Genomic DNA, 22997 nt, shown 5'->3' with positions numbered 1-22997 from the left:
AACAATTCCAACAAGAAAGAAATGTGGGAGGCACGAGTGTGGTTGAATAAGGAACTTTCCAGTGAGCTGAGATTTAAAAGAGAAGAAGAGGAGGAGGAGGAGTTTGGATTTGATATCCCGCCTTTCACTCCCTTTAAGGAGTCTCAAAGCGGCTAACATTCTCCTTTCCCTTCCTCCCCCACAACAAACACTGTGAGGTGAGTGGGGCTGAGAGACTTCAAAGAAGTGTGACTGGCCCAAGGTCACCCAGCAGCTGCATGTGGAGGAGCGGAGACGCGAACCCGGTTGCCCAGATTGCAAGACTACCGCTCTTAACCACTACACCACACTGGCTTAGAAAGAGGCATTTCTAAGAAATAGAAGGAGCAAATCATGAAGGAAGGGTATAAATGAGTAGCCAAAACTTGCAGGGAACAGGTCAGGCAGGCTAATGCTCAGAACGAACTTTCGGATGGCTGTCCAACAGCGGAATGTATAATCTCGGAAGGTGGCAGACTCTCCTTCATTGGAAGTTCTTAACTAGAGGTGGGGTGGCCATCTGTCAGCAATTCTTTAGCTGTGATTCCTATATTGGAGTGGGCTGGGGCTAGATGATCTCAGGGTTCCTTTCCAACTCTACAACCCTATGAAATCCTTGAAACTATTAACATAATTCCTTCTCTGGTATTTTACTTTTAAGTCTGCCAAGGCTGCTCAGCCATGCTTACCTTTTCTTGTCCCACAATCCAGTGGTGGCTCAAAGACACAGGCCCATAACTGGGTCTTAAAGTCGTCCCTGTTGTTGCCTTTACTGTGACACTGTAGAAAATGGACAGGCTCCAGGCTGATCGTCTCCTATAAGAAAGCAGGCCACTGTAAACGTAAGCTCAATGCCAATGGCACAAAAGGCATAGCCTTCGTTTTACAAAGGAGAGAACTTGGAGTTTTCTGAGCAGATATTGAATGCTGTGGTCAGGCACAGAGACCCATGTTCAAAACCCCATTTTGTGTTAAAGCTCTTTCTGAGTGGTCCTAGGACAAGCTACTATGCTCACAGCCTAACCAGCCTGAGGAATGTATGCATATGCATTAAATCTGATGCCCTTCCAGAACCAGGCAAAGACAGTTTTATTTGTCCAGACTATTTTAAGCTGTCTGTAGTGCTGTTTTAGAGTCACGGGTGGCACTGTGGTCTAAACCGCAGAGCCTAGGGCTTGCTGATCAGAAGGTCAGCGGTTCGAATCTCCATGATGGGGTGAGCTCCTGTTGCTCGGTTCCTGCTCCTGCCAACCTAGCAGTTCAAAAGCACATCAAAGTGCAAGTAGATAAATAGGTACCGCTCCGGCGGGAAGGTAAACAGCGTTTCCGTGCGCTGCTCTGGTTCGCCAGAAGCGACTTAGTCATGCTGGCCACATGACCCAGAAGCTGTACGCCGGCTCCCTCGGCCAATAAAGCGAGATGAGCGCCGCAACCCCAGAGTCGTCCATGACTGGACCTAATGATCAGGGGTCCCTTTACCTTTAGTGCTGTTTTAAACTGGTTGGCGGCTGCTCCATTTCCAACTTGCATAGTATATATGAGCTGTTCTGAGGGGCTTTTGCCTGAAGTGGAACAAAAAGCTTCTAAGAAGAAACAGTAGGCACACTGTTGCCTGCTCTCAGTCCATCAGATAGTAAAGTTATCAAACCAGTAAAGTGGCAGAACATTGGGATGTTAAAATAGTTGTGACCCACACCCTCACTGTAGAGCTTCCGTGCTTCCAATGCATGCACAGGATACCATGTTCTTCAGAGCACACCAGCTGTGTCTCATCAATAACCAACTGAGGGTGATAGAGAGGGGTGTCGTAGATTTAGCAGCACCCCCTACCCTTCCCACCCCGTCAGTCAAGTGACTGGTATAGCGGTACCTCTAGTTACGAACTTAATTCGTCCCAGAGGTCTGTTCTTAACCTAAAACTGTTCTTAACTAGAGGCGTGCTTTTGCTAATGGAGCCTGTTGCTGCCACTGTGCCGCTGGCACACCATTTCTGTTCTCATTCTGGGGCAAAGTTCTCAACTCAAGGTAACTCTTCCAGGTTAGCAGAGTTTGTAACCTGAAGCGTTTGTAACTCGAGGTACCACTGTAATGGAAGAGCTGATCATGTCCATCATCTTTTGTTGGATGCATAGTCTGCTGAGATTAGAAGTCACAGTCTTCTAATCTGTGGAAGGGTTAAGATCTATAAAAGGGCATGTAGTAAACCAGGGGTAGGCAGACTTCAGGCTTAGCAGACCTACTTGTTTTTGTTTTTACTAGAACCCCAAGATCTAAAAGCCTGAACTAGGTACCCCCCAAAAATGGAATTAAAACTCAGGCTGCCTCTGAGCACATTTTGAATCTAAGAATTTGCTTTCACTACCAGAACTAACTGAACCCACAGTCCTTTTGCACAAAAGGAAACTGCTGGTTAACTTTCATCATTTAAACAGCCTAACCTAGGTGGAAAAAGTAGTTTTGCTGCTGCTATTGTTAAACAATTGGGAGTCACAAACCTTTTCTGATATGCCACAAGCAAAATGTGATCTATCTTCTGTCCAGCCCTGTAATTAACAGTATAGCATTTTCACTGCATTTTTTCCAGGAAATTCCTATTAACGTATAGAGATATGCACATGAACCTTAGAATTCCCCGCACACAAAAAACTAGCATGCCAGAAAGAACAGTATAGAACCCTTCTCCCAAACATGTAGTTTACTAGGTGCAGGAAAATTTTTTTCTACAGTGAAACACTCAGTTCTGTGTGTTCTCACTTGCAATTTGAAGTCAAACGGCTCACCCCAGCAAAAACGAGCCTGAGAGGATAAGTACATTAGGAAATGACGTAACATAAACTTTATAATTTTGTACTTTTGATCAACTATATATGCACTGGCTGTCACATATCAGTTACTTTTCAAGATTTGAAAAGTGTACTTGTTTTACCATGGGAAAAATATGGTTTATCCTGATTCAAGTCTGCTTTTGTAACTCAAAACATGTCAGGATATTGATAATCTCCTCCAATAAATCAAAATCATCAGTTTTGATGTTTCTCTATATATTTTTGTTGGTACAGGGCTCCTTGTTTTCTTGCATTCATTGCTTTTTGCAAGCCTACAAACTCATTATGAAATTTCCAGTTTTAGGAAGGTTGCCCTCTTGCCCCAGCAAGCCCTACATTGGAAGACTCTCCTGATACCTCGCCTTCCAAGTCTTTGATTGGAGTGCTACAAACATCTCTTGCATCCTCCTCTCTGTGCTCCTCTTTCTGCTGACTGGACCTTTTGTGGCTGTGTGCTTTTGGAAGACGCCCTCCATTCCGATGGGCCCCTTCAGAATCCTGAGCGTCCTGGGATTCCTTGGTCTGTGGGCGAGATGCTTTTGCCCTCTCAGGGCTGCGCTCGTCCTGCAAGCGACTGGGCTTCTTGGGGCTGGGAGAGGCTTCCTCATTGGAACTGCTGCGAGAATGGGATCTCTTGCTTGCTCCTCCTTTGGAATGAGCCCCTTTTCTTTTGCTGGGGGTTACTGTGCCCTATTAAAACAAAACACAGAAGCAACTCCTGGCTCGCTCATTCATTCTCACAACAAAACTCAAAAGCTGTGCTATCATTTCACAGTGGCTTGCACAGCATAGTGACAACTTTTACTTCAATCTACAACGTCCCACAATCCAGTAACATTTCTGTTGTTTTTCTGAAACACAGAACAAAATCCACTGGGGATCTTCCTCTTTAAATTAATGAGATGTGTTGACAGCATTTCAGATATTCCCGTCTCCACAAGCCTTGTCCTACCTACTGGGGTGGGAGGGTGGCACTGAGATACACAATGACAAAAGATATTGGCACCCCGCAACCCCTCACCAACAGCTGCGCTCTCTACAACCCTTTCCCCACTTCAGGCATAGAAAGAGCAATGCTGCCTAAAGTGGCCAGTCACTGCTGGAATGCGGCATGCTTTCTGAATTAGGGAAAGTGACTATAGGAGGGATGCATAAAAAAGGGAGGACAAAGTATGCCTCCATACCATTTGTATTGGGTTAATATGTATTATGGTGGACAAGGTCAAAGACTAATTTCTGTGGCTGAAATTCCCAACTTCCTCCATTTATATGCTAATGAATGTGGGGCCCAGGTGATAAGAAGGAAGCTAGGTTCTTATTACAGAAGGCTGACCATCTTATTAAGTTCATCACAGCCAAACTTTAATGCTTCAGTTTATGAAATGTATGACAAAATATCAGGCTGCTAGTCCATCTAGTCCAGTTCTGTTAACTCTCTTAGCAGCTGTTCAAGGTCTCAGGCAGACCTCTCTCATTCTTACTTCCTGATGACCCTTTTAGTCACTGATGCCAGGGATTGCCCCAGAGTCCTCCTGCATGCAAAGCATATGCTCCATCATTAGGAAGCCATGTTATACTTGTGGGATAACCTGCCTCATCTAACCAACATGCTTAATTCTAATGGTATAGAGTAAACTGTCCTGTGAGACTCAGCTAGGTTACTCCTACTCACTTTGGAAGGAAGGTAATAAAGCCTATTGTTGTATCTCAGTCTACCTGAGAAACTTAGCATGTAAAGAGGTCTGAGCTGGTTGTTCCAAGCTCAAACCATGTGGCTCTAACAAGCCTCTTTTGAGTTCCTCTACGAAGAATTTAGGTAATTTCCCCATTGTAACTAAACCAAGTTTTACTGCCTGTGTAAGTTTTCTACATGCTACATGGAAAAGCACATGACCCTGACCTTTGGAGAGTTTGTAAGTAAACCATTTTTAACTTGTAAACATGTGGTCTCTTGGAAGTTTTAGAAGGAACTCACAAGAGCATATTTCAAAGGTCTAACAGCCTATGTCTCCATGGCTTGGTTTGGCTGAATATTTTGTGATTTTAAATCTCTGCTGGGGTTCTCTCACCAAGGTGTACTTGCCCCAAACTTGGATCTTGGCATCCAGGAATTCTCCTTTTTATATACAGTGGTACCTCGGGTTAAGAACGTAATTCATTCTGGAGGTCTGTTCTTAACCTGAAACCGTTCTTAACCTGAGGTACCACTTTAGCTAATGGGGCCTCCTGCTGCCACCGCCGCACAATTTCTGTTCTCATCCTGAAGCAAAGTTCTTAACCCGAGGTACTATTTCTGGGTTAGTGGAGTCTGTAACCTGAAGGGTCTGTAACCCGAGGTACCACTGTACCCATAATTTCCTTGTCAGCAACAATACTGAATCAGGCTATTGGTCATCCAGCTTAGTATTGTCTACACAGACTATCAGTGACTCTCCAGGATTGCAAGCGGCCCTACCTGGAGATGCCAAGAACTAAACCTGCATGCAAAGGCAATGTTCTGACTGATCAATGTCCTTTTTCTGCACTGAACTATTGCCTTTCCCCAACTGGCTAGTGAAAGTAGCCAAAAACTTCCAAAGACAAGAGCTAGAAAGATGTTAACTGACACCTACTGGGGGAAGCATATTAATTTGACTGAGGTGGTCAGGGTATTCACTTGCCAAATTCTGACCTTAGTAGCAACCTTATTTTCAGTATCTGAAGCATTTTCCATAATTTCTTCTTCTGTTTCTTCTTCTTCCGCCTCCTCCTCTTCATCTTTCTCCTCCTCTTCTTCCTCCTTCTCCTCCTCCTCCTCCTCCTCCTCCTCCTCCTCTTCTTCCTCTTCCCCCTCCTCCTCAGCCGATTCTTCCACTTTAGAAGCAGCCTTGTCTTCCTGATTTAACAGTGAAGTCAAGAATTCCTCTGCAATCATTTTCACCTAATAGAAAAAGATAATGGAGAATGGTCAAAATTTAATAACAAGATAGATGCAGAAAGGAAGCAGTTTATAATACCTGTAAGAGGGATCAACAACTCTGCATTTCTCCAGAGGCCTTAAAAGACAGAATAGTTTCCTCTTTAAACTGTTTAACAAGGGTAATCAGCTTGTTCATTCTAGGCTTAAAGGAACCATTTCTTAAGAAAGATCTTAGATTTTCACTGTCAAATGATTAGTGATATGGCCATGGTTAAGACATCTCAGGCAACTTTCAAGTGCACTGATTTTTTACCAATTCTTTCAAGTAGCCCAGCAAAAAGTGTAAAAATTGGACTGGAATCCTGCAATTTATTCAGTTATTATTTTGTTGCCCATTAGCATTATCAAAAGAGTCATAAGGCTACCAAATGCATAACACTGCTGAAGATTATAAAAACTGTTTTTAAGAGAAAGTTCCTCAAAAAGCAGGATATATAATCAGGCCTGTGTTGAGCTTGTCTGAGGCCCAGGGCGGGAGTCTTATTAGAATAAAGTTATAAGCAGGCAGTCCAGTTACATAAGATGGCAAGGTAGCTTTGATAAACCTGGGAAATTTGAAAAAATGAAAGTCCAAACACTTTTTATGCTCTACTCTACACTGATCTAATGAGTATTGTGCACTTCTCAACTATGCTTGCAAAACTACTTCTAAACATCTCATTCTTGCCCAAGCCCTGCCAATGCAAGATAATGCCAGCAGCAGACATGTAGTTCTGACAAACTTGTAGGCTATGAGATGCACCACCTCCTAATATGATCTAACGCTGCACAATAGTACACAGTAACACAGGCCCAGATTTGCAGTGCCTATGAAAAAACCCAAAAGGCTGTAAAGGCTAAAAATCTCTTTGGATGAAGCTGTGTGCAGACACATTTTCAAGTCACATGAAACTCTTATCTAAGATAGACTGTGAATGCTCCATATGTAAGACTTTATCTTGCTGTGGTAGGCATAATATAAACAATAAAAATAGCTATTTCTCAACTGTAGAGAATGCATGGCTTTATGCCTCAAATTCCAAATCAATTTACTTGAAAGTCATTAGTTTCTATTTCTGTCAGTAGAACATTTTTTGAAAATAACAAGATCATAAGGCATGTACATGCCTACTTTATTTCAATAAGTTTAGGCATACCTAACACCACAAATGATATTGCAGCTGAAACCTAATACCCTTTATCAATACCACTCAGCACTACTGCATTTTTAGCAATCCCAACATACCAGCAACGTCAACTTTTAAATAAGGAATTTTACAGGGAAGCCCTATTGCCATGATCAGGAAGGCAAAATGTAGAGGAGTCGGTCTGAAGTTCTTGGTTTTCTGTTAATTTCACAAGTCAATACTTGGTTGAAAGGCCTCTTGGCAAAGCATGCAGATTTTTACCCTCTTGCCTAGACAAATCTCAGAGTCACTGAGCTGTTTTTGGGGCCAAATGATTCTGCCCCCGCCCCCAATTTATATTTTGACAATTTATCTGCATAGCTGCAGCTGCCATCAAGATTCTATGTTAGGTATCAGATGCTGCATGAAGACCTAATATACAAAGGACAGCAGAGAATGAATGGGGTAAATTTACCCGCCATCGGGTGAAGCCACTGAGTGAGCTGGGTCCATATGCTACATGGGCTTGTGCAGACTTGATGAATTTTTTCCTGACTGATTTCAACTGCTCTGGGGACGGAGTTTTGGGCAGCTGCTTCCGGAAGTTTTTCCCCCAGTGAGATCCGACCTAGACAAAGAGAGAAGCGTATTAAACTTACATATAAAATAATAATATACAGAATATCCTAGGTTTCTTTTGAATGTATTAGCCTGCTCAGGTGTTGAGATTTTTAGGCTCAGACCTTGCTCCAGGTGCTCCATCAGGTGAGATGGACAGCAACTGAAAACTCATACCAAGTAAAATGGGGAAGTTTGGTGATGGTTTTCAATCTGTAAATTACTTTCTGTTTTATGGGCAGATTTCTCGTGTTCACTTATTATTTTTATTCCAATACATGGCATTTTTAACTACTTGTCTGTTCTTCACAAACATGAGAGCTGGTGATACAAACTGCAATCTGTTGTCCACTCAATGGTCAAATTGGGTCAAACTGAGAGGTAAATGAAAGCTGAGAGGGGCGCTTGCTAAAAGCAGGTGCTCAAGTGTTTCCTTCACTATTAGTCCAGTTTGGCTGCAGGTCTAGAACATGCCGAAGTGAACTTAAGGCTATGTGAATAAACCATAGGTTAATAGAAAAGGCAATATTGAACAATACAGATAGTTATTTACAGTCAAGATGGAGTCAGTAAAAAAAATTACTTAATCTTAAATTATAAAATGTAAACATTACTTCATGTCAATAGCAGTTAGTGAAAGTTAAGTGAAGCAGAAATACCGTATTTTTCGTCCCATAGGACGCTTCGTCCCATAGGACGCACCTAGTTTTTTGGGGGGGAAATAAGGGGAAATTTTTTTTCCTTTATTTCCCCACCAAAAGAAGGTCGGGGAAACCGAACCAGGTCGAGGAACAGCGGGATGGCGGCGCTGCGCCTCTCTGCTGTCCCCGAGCTTGTGGGGCTGCCCGATGTCTGCCCGGCGCGAGGGGCGCTCTGCATCAGGGCGCCCGGCCCGCCGGGCGGCAGGCTGCTGTCCTCAGCGTGGGGAGCCCTGCGGGGAACTCCTGCAAGGCTCCCCACGCTGCGGATGTCTGCCTGGTGCGGGGGGCGCTCTGCTTCAGGGCGCCCCTCGCGCTGGGCAGCAGGCTGCTATCCGCAGCATGGGGAGCCTTGCGGGGAACTCCTGCAGGGCTCCCCACACTGCGGATGTCTGCCCGGTGCAAGGGGCACTCTGCTTCAGGGCGCCCCTCACGCCAGGCGGCAGGCTGCTATCCGCAGCGTGGGGAGCCCTGCGGGGAACTCCTGCAGGGCTCCAACACGATGCGGATGTCTGCCCGGCGTGGGGGGCGCTCTGCTTCAGGGCGCCCCTCGCGCTGGGCGGCAGGCTGCTATCCGCAGCCTAGACATCCCTGCGGGACCTCCCGCAGGGCTGCCTAGGCTGTGGATGTGTTCCCGAAGCACCGGGCACTCTGCTTTCAGGGCGCCCGACGCTCCAGGAAGCAGGCTGCTATCCGCAGCCTAGACAGCCCTGCGGGACCTCCCAGAGGGCTGCCTAGGCTGCGGATGTCTTCCTGAAGCCTGGAGGATGTCTTTCCTGAAGCTCTCCAAGCTTCAGCAAAAGCCTGCATTCGCCCCATAGGACGCACCCAGATTTCCCCTCCATTTTTGGAGGGGAAAAAGTGCGTCCTATAGGGCGAAAAATACGGTAACAAGAAGATATATAAGGCTGTGCACCCAGAAAAGGGGCAGGATGCAGCAGAACAAAAGAGGTAAAGACAATGTTCCTCATCTGACTGGAATCTAGAGCAGCTGAGGTAAAACTCTGAGATTAAAGCTAAGCTCATTTAATTTTTTTTATCTGCTTGATGTGCCATTATCCTCATTTTTAATCATACCTCAGTTTTAATTCTACCTGTCCTACGTTTAAAGGAAAGGACATAGATGCCACACAAAACCTCTGCTGAACCCACGGGAGTTGGCCTATCCACCCCTTCAAAGATACGGTAATGCATTTCTAAAAGTACAATACTAAACATGTCTGCTCACTATGTAAACCTACTTATTGGAGACATCTGCAACAGTCAGCAGTCAAAGCTGTAGAAGCTACTACATTTATATCCAAATGCCTGCAGACAGACAGGTCATGTATCCACAGCAGTGACCAGATGAGAAATGCCTGCTGGGAGGAGTGTAGAGAGAAGAAACACTATGCTGCATCTGTAAAAGCGAAACTGGGTGCCTTCATCTGCCCCAGATGCAATAAAACACGTTTCTCCCACATTAGTTTCTATAGCCACAGCAGGCACTGTAACTCTCCAGCGGTTTGACTTTACCCTTGATGGCACACTCTTCCATTGCCTCTAGAGACAGGTGGATGCCAACATTTATATCCAACCTTTCTATCCAACCTTTCTTTTCCAAGGCGCACAGGATGGCTGCCTTCCACCCACTGTATCATCACAACCCTGTAAGGCTGAGAGAGTATGCCTAGCTCAAAGTGTGTGTGTGTGGGGGGGGGGAGTTTCATGCCTGAGTGGGGATTATAAGTTGGGTCTCCCAGTCCTAGGCTAACCCTGCTATGAAGGCAGCATCCCCTTTGTTTTGATCAGTTCCTCTTACATTTATGAAGATCCCCAAAATGTGCCTATTTCAGATCTTATCTATTTGCTTATTGCGATTGTCTTTTCTTACCCATTTCTTCCTTATTACATACAGTGCTTTTTTCTGGGGTGGGGGGACACAGGGGTATGCATACCCCTAAACATTTTGTGAATCTAAGTTTGGCCTCATTGAGGGGCAGGATTTCAATATGAGTAGGAAAATGAGAGTACCCCTAAACATTTTTTTAAGGAAAAAAAGGACTGATCACATGTATCTATTTTATTTAAGGTTGTAATTCCATCAATGCTAATTCTATTATTTATACCGTACAGTTTTTTATATATATATATATATATATATATATATATATATATATATATATATAATGCAGTGGCATAGCGTGGGGGGTGCAGGGGGGCCCGGCTGTACCGGGCGCAACATCTGGGGGTTAGGGTTAGGGGGCGCAAATCCACAGGTTAGGGGGCGCAAATTACTTGCCTTGCCCCGGGTGCTGACAACCCACGCTACGCCACTGATATAATGTGCAGTTTTCTTTTATGCTCTCAAAAAATATAACCATCACATGGCTTACCCTACTGGTCAGCTCTCGGCTATTGACAACTCTCACATGGCTGGCCAGCTTGGTGATATCCTTGCCATTCAGTTGTCGGAGATTTTGCAGAAGAAACATGACCTTATAGTCATCACTGGGCTGGGGGGCAGGCAAGAAAAGAAAGCAGCCTTACAAGATGCCCTTTAAGTAAATCTGTACTCCAACTGTACTCCAAACCAAGCATTTCATATAGACTATGTATGGCCCAGGGCCGGCCCACTAAAGAGGCAAGGTGAAGCAACCACACTCGACGGCAGGATCCACAGGGGCAGCAGATTCGGCCTCAAAGGAATGAATCACCCATTGCTGTTGTAGCTGCCGTGGTGGCACCAATGGCTGTGGAGAATTCCTTGGAAGCCAAATCTGCCTCCTGCTTGGCAGCCCCCACCCCTCATAGTGCCTCTACCGCGGCCTCTCAGAGAATAGGAGACACTCCTGGCCTCCTCCCACCCCTAGGGAATAAATGATGGGTGTTGCCCTCTGGGTTTTAGTGGGCTCTGCACCTGACTGGCTTGATTCAGAGCAGGCCTCTTTCTTTCCTCCCCCCCCCCCCCGCATGGAAGCCTTTGTTTCCCACTTCAGTTGTTGAGTAAGGCTGATTTGATCGTTCCCCTTGTTTCTGATGTAGATATTTTTTCCATCCTTGTTCCCGATTTAGATCTTCACTCACCCCTGCTTCCCTGATGGTGGGAGGGCTGTGCCATTTTTGTGGTTGGCCTCAGGTGCCAAAATGTCTTGGGTCGGCCCTGGTATGGCCCGCCTACTGTGACAACTAAGAGAGTTAGCCAGCAATTGAGATTTTAGGTTTTAAAGCATTCCTTAAAAAAAATTGAAAACATTAAGTAACATTTGGCTGTTAAGTGCCAAAGAAACAAACGTTTAAAGAACAGAAAAATGCCTGTAATTATTGTGAATCCACAAAAGGTATTTAACTGATCAAGTCAACATATTTCAGTTTCTCTAAAGTCCATGCAACAGTAATAGCTAACTCGCAACAGTAACAAAAATGAATATTTATCTTGCAGGGTCTAGCACAGGCTGATCCAATGCTGCTTGAGGCCCTCGTGAACATTTGAGCCACCTGCCTCCCACCTGCCTTTCCAAAGCTGGAAAAGCACTAACTAGGCATTGGGTGTGGTCTGCGGGTTCCGTGTCTTAGTACTCTTGCGGCCTACTTGGTATGAAAAGTTGGGTCGCCCTTTTCCAGCAGATCTTGCATTCAGGATGAACTTGGACCATGTTACAGATCCACCTCTTATCTTTCATTGGGTATAACCCCAAGGGACAATGAAATGCCTGAACAGGTGTGGGAGTTGATTGACACATTGGCAGCCCCACTCACCCCCCCCATGTGGCATGCAAAAAATGGCATACATTTAATCTCTATTGCTCAAAGAGCTAGAAACTTGACTTTTAAAAAGTGGGGGGAGGAAGAACACTCAGCTTCTCACAGGGGCATTGCATCCCCTTTCACCACCTGAGACAAGACGATAATATTATAATCACCATCAGAGCTCTCCAGGTTTAAGCTGAAAGCCTAGCAAGCCTTAGAAACCCTGTTAACTGTCAAACACTGTACTTACTGTCAGGTATACATTGTTCAGATAGGTTAGCTCCTCCAGCTGTGGAAACTGCTTCAGGGATGTCACATCTTCCAGGTTGTTGTTGTCACAGTTTAGGATACGGAGGTTTGGCAAACTGAGATTGTCAGGGAGCCTCTCCAGCAAGTTGTCAGAGAGGTCGAGTTCTTGGAGGTGGCGGAGATGAGAAAATAACTGTGGTTCCAAGTCTTCTGTTGTTATCTGCAACTTGGACAAGCTGAAGAAGAAAAAGGTTCTGCACACTACTGATCCCCATGCCATCAAACATTTTGCAATGCTTTATGGTAAGTATAAAGTGGGATGTTGAGATAATTATATATTTATTCACAGCAGCAAAAATGTCAACAGCCTGGGGGGAAAGAAAGTACTTCCATTTCTGTTACGATTGGTTTTATAGGCCAGATAGAGATTTATTTATATATATATATATATATATATATATATATATATATATATATATATATATATATATATAACTATATATATAACTATATATATAACTATATATATATATATATATATATATATATATATATAGTTATACAGGTAATGCTTAAACTTGCATATTATATCTGGACCTGCACAAATGAAATGAAAACCTACTTGTAAAGAAACTGAATTTTGGAACGATAAATTTAGTAAGAACATCCATACCTGTACATTGTTTATGATGGTGTAATGAATGAATCTCTTTCACATTAGCTTTTATATTAATAAATTTATTAATGACTGAAGCGGGGAGGAAGAAATCCCAACAGTATAGACTGTTGGAAAAATCTCTGCTTTCCAGCAGAGGTTAATTTGTTAATTAGTGGTTAATTTTGCAACTAGGCTCAGCCAAGCACAGCTCCCCTGCCCCAAAATTTTCAGCACCAAGATTCAACCCAGAAGATCTAAAATAGTATGTGGAGTTTTCAAAGCAATACAAGCAAAAACTGTATTTCAGCAATAGTAGCTAATGAACAGTAAAGGCCAGAAATGGTTTGTGAAGTAATCAATATCTTAGGGGGGAAACCCTATCCTACAACCTAAAAAGGATAAAGTAGCGATCTGGGAACTTGACAGTCTGTAAGTATGATAGTTAAGGAGAACCTCTCATATTTGGGGGTGAGGACAACAGCAAGAGGGGTAGCTACCTTAATGCCCTATTTGTGAGCTTGTTGGTGCCATCAAACTGGCTGCTGTTGGAAACAGGAAGCTGGACTAGATGGGAGGGCAGGGCTCTTGTTCAGGAACTCTTACAGATCACAGCACCATCTTAATTGGAAACTTTGGTTTTTTAAATTATAAAATGCTTCCTAAATTGTACCTGCCCCATTTGAAAATGCATCTTAAGGACTGTAACCAAGCAGAAAAAGGACTCCATCCTCATTGGCTGAGAAAAAGGGCTCCGTCCTCATTGGTAAATGAATATTTACCAATATTTATTGGTAGAATGCATTGCTTGGAAATGCATGCTCAGATTTACATTTCTGTGATTTGAGGCATTTAATTTAATGCCCCGATTTTTCTGTGAAAGTAGTATTACAATCGCTTAAGCAACTCAAATTACTAAGATCTAACTGCACCAATTATCTTTCTTCTTTTATAAACATATGTCAGCACTTACTTCAGAATTTTGATTTTTCGCAGCCTTGTAGATTTAGGCACTGCCCTTTCCAACAGAAGTTCTGTAGTAATTTTGGACATTTTTAATCTTTTCTGGTTTTCTGCAAACCCAAAAATATTGGATGAAAACTTCCTGGTGGAAAAAAGAGAGAAAGAATGAGAGCACAATTCTAATCCAGTAGCAATAAATTGTGTTGCCAAACAGAAACAAAGTAATCTGCAGTTGGAGCCAAAGGCTGAGGGCTTTAAACAACCATCTGTCTGTGAGAATATAGAAAGAAAAGTAGAATTCTGTATTACCAAATCTCTTGTATTCAGTTGCAAGCTGGAGACATCAACTCCACAGAAGCCTACAAGTGGGTTCTATTGTGTACATAAAATGTTATTACAGCTGCATTGTGTTCAAAACAAAAACTATGTAACTTGAATTATACTAAGCAGGAAACTTAATCTTTGTATAAAGATTAACATACAGCCAAGTTAATGACTGCTTTTGTATCTATCTGCAGATTTATCTCTAAGAACTTTCATCCTGTACCCGGAAACTGTCCTTCAGGGACTTAGAAACCGTATGCTAATTTTGGGGGTTCTTTCATTGTGAAAAGTTGAGATTTACAGAGAATAAAGGTGCCTATTTAAATATATTCATAACAGTAATGGACCCTGAAGCATCCCAGAACTGTGCCTCTATTCCTTGAAAGGGATAGCCCCATCCAGGGCAAGTATACAGACTAATTCCTGGACCTGGGACTAACCCATCTTACTAGGACTCTCAGTTTATTAGCACTTATCAAACCCATAATTGCATGCAGGCACTGGTTTAGGACATGCAAATTCCTGATTCAGATGCTACAGAGAAATACAGCTGGGTGTCATCTGCATCCTAGTTAGACTTTGTTCCAAAACTCCTAATGACACTCCCCAGCTGCTTCAGATATATATTCAACAGCATTGGGGGGGGGGGGAGATCCTGCCCTATAGCAGCTGCCAAGGGGCAGATGCACCTTTGCCCAGTACTAGTCTCTGGAACCAAACCAGTATTGAGGCAGGAAACCACTGCAAAACATTGTCCCCAACTCACAGGAGACCACGGTCAAGCATAGCAAAAGATGCTGAGGAAGAAAGGGATCCTACAAGGCTGTACTCCCCTTGTCCTTCTCCCAATAAAAGTCATCTATTGGGGAAACCAAAGGAGATAATATCCTAAAACTGGACCTCAAGTCAGGCTAGAACGGGCCAAGATAATCAGTCTCATCGAAGGGTGTCTGCAGCTGAACTGCCACCACCTGCTTTAAGCAAAGCAAACCACAATTCCTGGTTTCAACCGAACACTAAACCAAGGATTGTGGCTTCTTGCATGCAGCAGAGACTTAACTACAATTTGCCATGATGCAAACTGGGCCACGGTGTTGGTGTTGCAGGGCAAATCTGCTGTCTCACTTATACTATTTACAGCTAGTGAGTCGGGTTGAAGGATCTTGGTTTTAGATTTTGTGAATTGTTGCATATATGATACATTGTCTTGCAAAGCAGCTTCGGATTTGTTTCTGAATAAAGGGGGGGGGGCGCAAAAACAACAAAGCCATATGCATTACTGTTACTACCTATCAATTCTGGGAGCAGGGAGACTGAGGTTTACATGGAAAGCACAGTCTTAATGGCTGTGCACTCTGAATGAATGCTCTCTGTGGTTAAACGCGGGTTGCCGCAACGCATATTTAGGCATGGCTGCTGCTGCTTTAATTTCATTTTTAAAAGTCCTGAACCCCTGGTCGTCGTCCCCGCCGTACCACCCAGCTCCCACGATAACCCGGGGGTTTTCTTTGAGGGGAGTGGGAAATGTCTTAAACGGGAAAGGGCGATGTGGCGGGAAAGCTGGGGTGGGTGGGAGGAATAAACCTCCGAGGCGGGAGTTAGCGAGGAGGATCCTCTCCCTGAGGTAAACCACCTCGCACTGGCATCCGAGGTGCGGGGGGGGGGGCGCGGAAGACCCGCGCGGCCCGTTTCTGAGGGGCGGCATTGTCTCAAAAACCAAGGCGAGGTGCAGTGAGGGGCCGGCAGCTGCTCCCCTTGTCTGAGAACAGAGAGACGGTGGCGGGTGGGGGGGCCAGAAATTCCCTCTTCCCACCCCACTCATCTTGAGGTGGGGAGGCGGCCAAAAAGACACCCCCTCCCCCCCGTGGATGCGTAGGTGGCAACGGGAGAAACGGCCCGCGACGGCATCTTTTTTCCCCCTCTTCTAAAACACACAAAGCCCGGCACTACAACTCCCGCCATGCCCCGGGAGGGCCCGAGAATGCTTTTCTTGCAGGCGCGCCGCGCAAGGCGCTGCTGGGAAATCGAGTCCGCCCTCCTCCCCGCCGCTAAAGCCACCACCAGTCCGGCGGGGCCTTGGGAGAGGAACGTTGGGCGACGGGCCGCTTCACCTCAGCCTCCCCGCCGCGTGCGCGCCTGAGGCGCCTCGAGCGCAGCCATCCCCACCCCCAGCCCCGCTCTCCTCTTCCTACTCGGCCCCGGGGCCTTTTTTTTTTTACCTCAGGCGGGCGAAGGGGTTCCTGCTGCTGCTGCCGCCGCCGCCGCCAGGGCTCGGCGAACCGGAAGCTCCGAGGGAGGCCCTCCCGACAAGGCCGGTGGCGGCGGCAAGAGCTACCGGGGTCGGGATGGAGGAGGAGGCGGCGGTGGCGACCTCCGCTGCTGCTGCTGCTGCCGCCTCCGGAGGACGGGGAGCGGGAGGCGAGCCCGGGGGCTGCTGCGGGTGCAAAGGGGTCCGCGGCTGCCTGCTCTGCGAGGCCGCTCCGCCCCCGCAGGTACCACGCGCGGCATCGGAGGAGGAGGAGTGATGGTGGGGGAAGTGGGTGGGCATTCAGGGGCGAGGGGGAAGGTTTGGAGGAAGCGGGGAGGTGTGTGTGGAAAGAGGAGGGGGAAGGAGCCCATGCCTGCTGCCTTCGGCCGAGGAGCGCGCGCCTCTTGAGGGGGTGCCGAGTGCAGGCGCCCACCGCGCGGGCGGTGAGAAATTGCCGCAGTAATAGTAGTGGGTGGGAGGAAAGGGGCCGCAGGAGCCACTTCGCTGCGAGGAAAGGTTTGGGGCTCCTTTAGTTTGGGGGGAAAGGCGCGGGAAAAGTGACGCGACCATGGCAATCATGGAGAAAGTGGGTAGAGGAAAAGTGTTTTCCCGCCTCTCTCGCTTAACACTCGAACTCGCGGACATCCCGCGAAGCTGAAGGTTGGGAGATTCAAGAGGAAAAAGCCCTTCTTCACGCAGCACATCGTTAAAACTATGAAACTCGCTTCCCGTTCATTGATGTCCATGAAATGAAATAGTAACGAGGGTTCTTTCGAAGCGTTGATTCTATCATGCAAAATAGACCGCTCGGCTTTGGAACACATTTTTAAAAGGAAAGCCCGACTAGGTTTTCAGATCCATTACAACTGAATAACTTGTTAAAGAAATTCCCCAAGTAACTGATGTGGTAGTTTGAAAGTCTTGTTTATTCCGTTATATTTTACTCCAAGAAGACCCATTTATCCTAAATAGAACCTAATAGGGCAGACATGAGAAACGTGCTAAGAGGAAGGCACGCTTGGTGGAAGGACGTGTGGATCCAGAATTGGCCTCCTCTGTCACGGACTCATTGTTAAAACCGTGTTTATGGAAGACAGTCCTACTCGGCTACGAGTGGTCGCCAAAGAAGAAGAAGAAATTTTAAATGTGTTTCCATTGAGACCCCAATTTTAAAATTTGGGTAGCTCTTAGAAATAGTAAATAATCAATACAATTTTTGGGAAGTTTTCAATTGTAACTTTTTTGCAATGTTAAATTTTAAAGTAAGTCCATCATTTGACATATATTAAAGCCCATGAAGTTCTGAAGAGATTGGTGTTTTTGTTTTGACATATCTCAATTCTTGGCTGAGCTTTTAAGGTTTTTGTGTAGTCTGACAAGGCCAAAATTGTCAACTTTTTAAAATTTCAAACCCTCCTAACTCAAATGGGATGAGACATTAAAATTTTAGATTTCAACTTAGTTTTGATCATATTCACACCTCAAGATGCTAAGCTACCACTTAAAATAACAATAATGTTCACAACCCATGGAGTACTCTGTCACTTCACGCTCGGCCCCAGGAGAAAGTGCACAGTGCCTTCCCCTCATCAATGATCAGTAGTGTCATATGCTGTACTGCTTGCATTCTTTAACCTTTATTGTTTGCCTTTCTTTTACAATGGAAAAGACAAGGAGGGCTTCCATCAGAAGTTATAAAACAACCAACCTATAAACATCAAAGACAGACATGAACCATCACCAAGGGTGGTGCATTCAATCATGTCAGCACACAAACGCCGAAGCTACTGACAAATACAACCGTTAGCCCTAAGGCACAAGTGAGGAACTTGTGGTTAGATTCCAACTTCCATCAGGGGCCCCTTCTGAAATAACGTTTTCCGCATGCTCAAGTGGCATACAGGGGCAGATCTACTATGAAACTAATGAAGCTTAAGCTTCAGGGGCCCCAATTCTGGAGGAGCCCCAGAAGTGACTTTAGTCCATACTGCTTAAAATTTTGGGGTCTAGTAGATGCGGGTGGCGCTGTGGGTTAAACCACAGAGTCTAGGAATTGCTGATCAGAAGGTCGGCGGTTTGAATCCCTGCGACGGGGCTCCTGTTGCTTGGTCCCTGCTCCTGCCAGTTAGAAAGCACGCGGTGCAAGTAGATAAATAGGTTCTGCTCCGGCAGGAAGGTAAATGGTGTTTCCATGCACTGCTCTGGTTTGCCAGAGGCAGCTTTGTCATGCTGGCCACATGACCTGGAAGCTGTACGCTGGCTCCCTCGGCCAGTAAAGCGAGATGAATGCCGCAACCCCAGAGTCGTCCACAACTGGACCTAATGGTCAGGGCTCCCTTTACCCTTTAGACTAGTTTGAGACACATTACTCAAATTGATTGATTTTTTGTTGTATATACTTCAACAATCCCAAAGTTTTGCGAGTCAGTAGCACAAATGTTATAAAGGTATTGTGATCTTTTTGTGGAACAACCCCACTGAAGAATATTACAGTAGCTACCCAGACCTTGCCACTGGTTGCAAAGGGGCCCACATGACAGTCCAAGCTTCAGGCCCCCTGAAATGTAGGTCTGCCACTGGTGGCATAACACCTTTGGGCTGTAATCCTATATGCACTTTTCTGGGTTGTGAGCCCTCTTTGTCACAGGAGAACTGCCAAGTAAGGTGCATATTATGAACTGTGTTTGCAGCAGAGGTTTGGGGACCAGAACTTACTTGATCAAAAATATTTAGAAGGGCTGTCACAACTAAAGGAAATTTGGGCTGCAATTCTGTACATGCTTCCTTGGGAGAAAGTACCATTGAATTCAGCGGGATAGAATTGTCAAGCCTATTTCTTTAAGAATTATTACTTCTCAATTGAAGGGACATATTTTGCTTTCTATTAAACCTCTTTCACCATCTACTTGATAACAAAATAACTTTACAAACCAAGCATGGTGCATATGAAAATTATTTGTCATACCACTCCTTCGTATAATCCCTTTTATCTATATTATAATTATGTTCACCTGTGTTATAAGGATGCCAAATGCGGAAAGTTTTGAAACCAATTATTTCAGATTATTATTTTAACTATAAGTGGTCAGAAATGACTAATAACAGAATCAGAAGTAAAACAATCCTTACTCACTTTGCCTTTCAAAAACCTTTCAAAAAAGAACCTTTTTTTTTTTTTTGCTTTTGCCTTGCCACTTTTTAACTTCCTTATCGTGCCAACAGATGGATAATAAGTATCATATGCTATCTCAGGTGTTAAGAAGCTCCTTCATCAGAAAAAGCATCAAAGTAACACTGTGTGCTTCAGTAGAGAATTTTAGTATCTCAGAGGCTTCCCTTAAATCATGCTTAAGCCTCAAGGAAGGTAATGAAATCATAACAATTGTTTTTGTGGAGCAACTTTTAATTCTACAAAAGCACATTGTCGCTGTCACGGAACAACAAAAAATACAGATTTGATCATGCAAGCGGGACTACCTTTCCTGTACTTGAGGATCCATACTGAAAATGCAAAAGTCTAATTTGCTGTCTCTTCTTTTCTCAGATAAGTGCAAATTTTGTGTACTGTCCACTGACTGGCTTTGCTGTGGGAGAAAAGCAATCAGAATTTGCAGGCTGGGCCTTTCCGTTTCCAGGAGTCTTTTTACTGGAAGGGTTTATAAGTGCAGATGAAGAATGCAAGATGGTTGAGCTGATGGACTGCAGTGCTTGGAAGCCATCACAGTCTGGCCGAAGAAAACAGGTCTTGTCCTCAAATTGAAATTCCTTCAACCCCAACTCGTCTGGTTTTTTTAAATGTGCATGACTTTCCCCTCTTCCTCCTCATCTCCCTCTTTCTGCTTCAAATGCAGTGGTTAGTGTGCTGGACCAGCACTGGGGCAACGTGAGTTCCAATAGCCACATATACAGCCTTTCCAATATGACACCTGCATACACTGCCTAATTTATTTCTTTTAAAGTATTTTTGTTTGTATGTATGTATGTATGTATGTATGTATGTATGTATGTATGTATTGCCATCCAGAAGTAGGGCTGTGCATTGAATCACCATATTGTTGAAATAACATCATGATAAGTCTTTCAACAAAGCAATATACCTTGCAGATGATTTGCAGGTACAGTGTCTACTGCTCTGTTTGTTCTCTCCCTTCTCCTAAGGACAAGAAATGAAGATAAGTCCTTACAAACCAGCAAACTCTTTCAGCTTCACCAGTATCTTTTCATTTAGAGTTCAGCTAATTATACAGAGTCTACTAATAATCCAGGGGAAACCCTCCCACAGCTAGACAATCAAAGAGGCAAAGTAAACAAAGAACTGGAAAGCACTTACCGTATTTCTTCCCTCACCAGTGAAAAAAAGAGGGGGAAGAGTTTTCATTTTCATTTTCTGGTGGTGTTTATGTCATTGGTTCCCCTAAATAGCTTTCCTCCATATTAAAAAGGGTGATTTTCTAAAAATAAAAATTAAAGGAGACTAACTTTGCTTGCTGGCCCTCCCTCCCTCCCTTTGATAAAAAAGGAAAGATTGGTATTATGAAGGCTTTTGGGGGGGCTTCTGTGGGGGGGATGGAGGGGAGAAGATTTAGCTGGCTCCCTTATACTGAATGGGAGGTTGGGTACTATGAGAATGATGGTGTTTTTCAAAAGCAAATGTGTGTCTACTCACAAGCAAGCCCTACTGAATTTAATGGGCTTACTCCAAGGAAAGTAGAAGCAAGTTTAGTTCATAAATAAGTTGAAAATATATTAAATAGAATATATGGAAGTTTATTTAATATTTTTATTAAATCTACTACTTCCTTACTTTTTAAGGCCCTCCACCACTGCAGGGAGCCTTGTCAAGGCCCTTGGCTACTGCAGGGAAGTGTGCCGCACCCTCCGCTGCTGTGGGGAGGTATGGCAGGAGCCTCTGCCCCCGTGGGGAGGCCCAGCAAGGCCCTCCGCCACCGCAGATCTATATCATTATATATCGAGATACTGTGATATTTAGCTGGGGATATATATTGTGATGTTGAAAACCAGATATCACCCAGGCCTATCCAGAAGTACTCTGGGCAGCTTACAGTCATAAAGTGATGAAATATAGTATGATTAAGTGACAATATGATAAAAGCAGCATGCAGTCTTAAATTTCCAGGAATGAGAGAGATCAAAACCTACTAATTAAAATCACAAAAGCGGTGGTTTGGTTTAAAACAGTAAAATCACTTTGTTTTAAGGGGGTGGGGTCTTCACCTGGTGCTTGAATGACCATAAGAAAGGTGCCAGGCCATCCACTTCCGGGAATGGCATTCCACTCCCAGAGTGTCACTGTTGAAAACACCACCTCCCTGATAGTTACCTGCCACATGCCAAGAGCCACATGTCACAAGAGCCCCAGAGCACAGCTTCTGAAGAGGATCTTAAGGCTCCGATGAGGATTAGATGGGATAATATGATGCTTTGGTTATATGAAACCAACTTTACAGACAGAAATATCCACCATCACACCAGCAGGTGAGACAGGAAGACCTGTTTGCGCAAGTGAAAGTATGTTGCACAAATGGGCTGGATGTCATTCTTAAGATTTCTTCTATCAAGGGACAGCTGTACTTAATAAACTGCATTGGTGGTGCCTGTAAGGTGGGTCAGCATTATTATTCTCATACTGCCATTTGTGGACTAAGGAGCAGCTTGTTTGAGCCTTCCTAGAGGCTTCATGGCCAAGGCAAGATTTGAACTAGGAAAAAGTGAAGCAGTGCTTTGTACCAGCTCAAGTAACCTTTTCTCCTCCTCCTCCTTCCTATAGGACTATGGCCCCAAAGTGAATTTCAAGAAGCGCAAGTTGAAAGCAGGCAGTTTTGCTGGCTTGCCCAGCTTCAGCCAGGAGATTGTGACTCGAATGAGAAGCCATTCTGTGCTCAAGGACTTCTCTCCAGTCGAGCAGTGCAACTTGGATTATGGCCCCGAGAGAGGGGCTGCTATTGACCCCCACTGGGATGATTGGTGGCTTTGGGGGGAACGTCTGGTTAGCTTAAACTTGCTTTCAGCAACTGTGCTCTCCATGTCTTGCGACTCAGAGGATCATATCCAGTTATTTCCAGCCTTTCTTCAAGACAGCAAGCAGGTACACATCTCTTTGACCCATGCTGTTTCTCAGGAGCATTGGCCTAAAGAATCTACTTCTTTAGGAGGACTCAGAAGCACCACAAAGTGGGGAACTGACCCTTCTCCCCCCACAAGGTCAGTTTCGTCTAAAGAGGTTGTCGTCGCCATTCACTTACCTCAGAGATCACTAGTGGTTCTGTATGGACCAGCTCGCTATAGATGGAAACATGCCATTTATCGCCATCATATTAAAAGCCGCCGTATCTGCATCACCTTCAGAGAATTGTCTGCAGAGTTCAGTCTTGGAGGAGAGCAGGAAGAATTGGGTCAAAAGCTCCTAAAAACAGCTCTGACATACCAGGGAATACCTGTATAGGCATCCATGTGGAGGAACTAAAACTCTTTAACTTGTTTGGATCCCCGGAAATTAAACTTCAAGGCCTTTCATAAACTTGTGTCTTTTTCTGATAATTCTACTAAAGCTGTGGTTTTCAGTGATCTTTCAAGGAACCCCTTGC

The 22997-nt window shown here is 44.7% G+C and overlaps 2 protein-coding genes across 4 annotated transcripts in view; one reads left to right on the top strand and one right to left on the bottom strand.

The window, feature by feature from the left end:
* LRWD1 (leucine rich repeats and WD repeat domain containing 1) overlaps positions 1-16502 on the bottom strand; it is a 26234-nt gene extending 9732 nt beyond the window's left edge. The window contains exons 1-9 of one of the 3 annotated variants that reach the window (XM_081172965.1): positions 16364-16502; positions 13831-13962; positions 12204-12438; positions 10600-10719; positions 7384-7536; positions 5515-5763; positions 3201-3533; positions 2514-2561; positions 708-834 (exon numbers count right to left, since the gene is read on the bottom strand). In XM_081172965.1, coding sequence (XP_081029091.1) covers positions 708-834; positions 2514-2561; positions 3201-3533; positions 5515-5763; positions 7384-7536; positions 10600-10719; positions 12204-12438; positions 13831-13910 — 1345 coding nt within the window. In that variant the 5' untranslated portion in view covers positions 13911-13962; positions 16364-16502. Of the gene's footprint in view, positions 1-707; positions 835-2513; positions 2562-3200; positions 3534-5514; positions 5764-7383; positions 7537-10599; positions 10720-11290; positions 11388-12203; positions 12439-13830; positions 13963-16363 lie in introns of those variants that run through there. The other 2 variants (XM_081172964.1, XM_081172966.1) reach the window with 2 other exon arrangements.
* Positions 16490-22930, top strand: ALKBH4 (alkB homolog 4, lysine demethylase; the record flags this gene model as incomplete). The annotated part of the gene is made up of 3 exons (XM_081173150.1): positions 16490-16636; positions 19937-20134; positions 22181-22930. 3 exons carry the CDS (start codon positions 16490-16492, stop codon positions 22853-22855), a joined length of 1020 nt encoding a protein of 339 aa, XP_081029276.1. The 3' UTR covers positions 22856-22930.
* Positions 22931-22997: the final 67 nt, after the last annotated feature.

The sequence above is a fragment of the Podarcis bocagei genome, assembly GCF_964188305.1.
Source record: "Podarcis bocagei genome assembly, chromosome: 15".
Classification (NCBI taxonomy): domain Eukaryota; kingdom Metazoa; phylum Chordata; class Lepidosauria; order Squamata; family Lacertidae; genus Podarcis; species Podarcis bocagei.
Note: the sequence above shows the minus strand (reverse complement) of the source record. Positions and strands in the feature narration are given on the sequence as shown.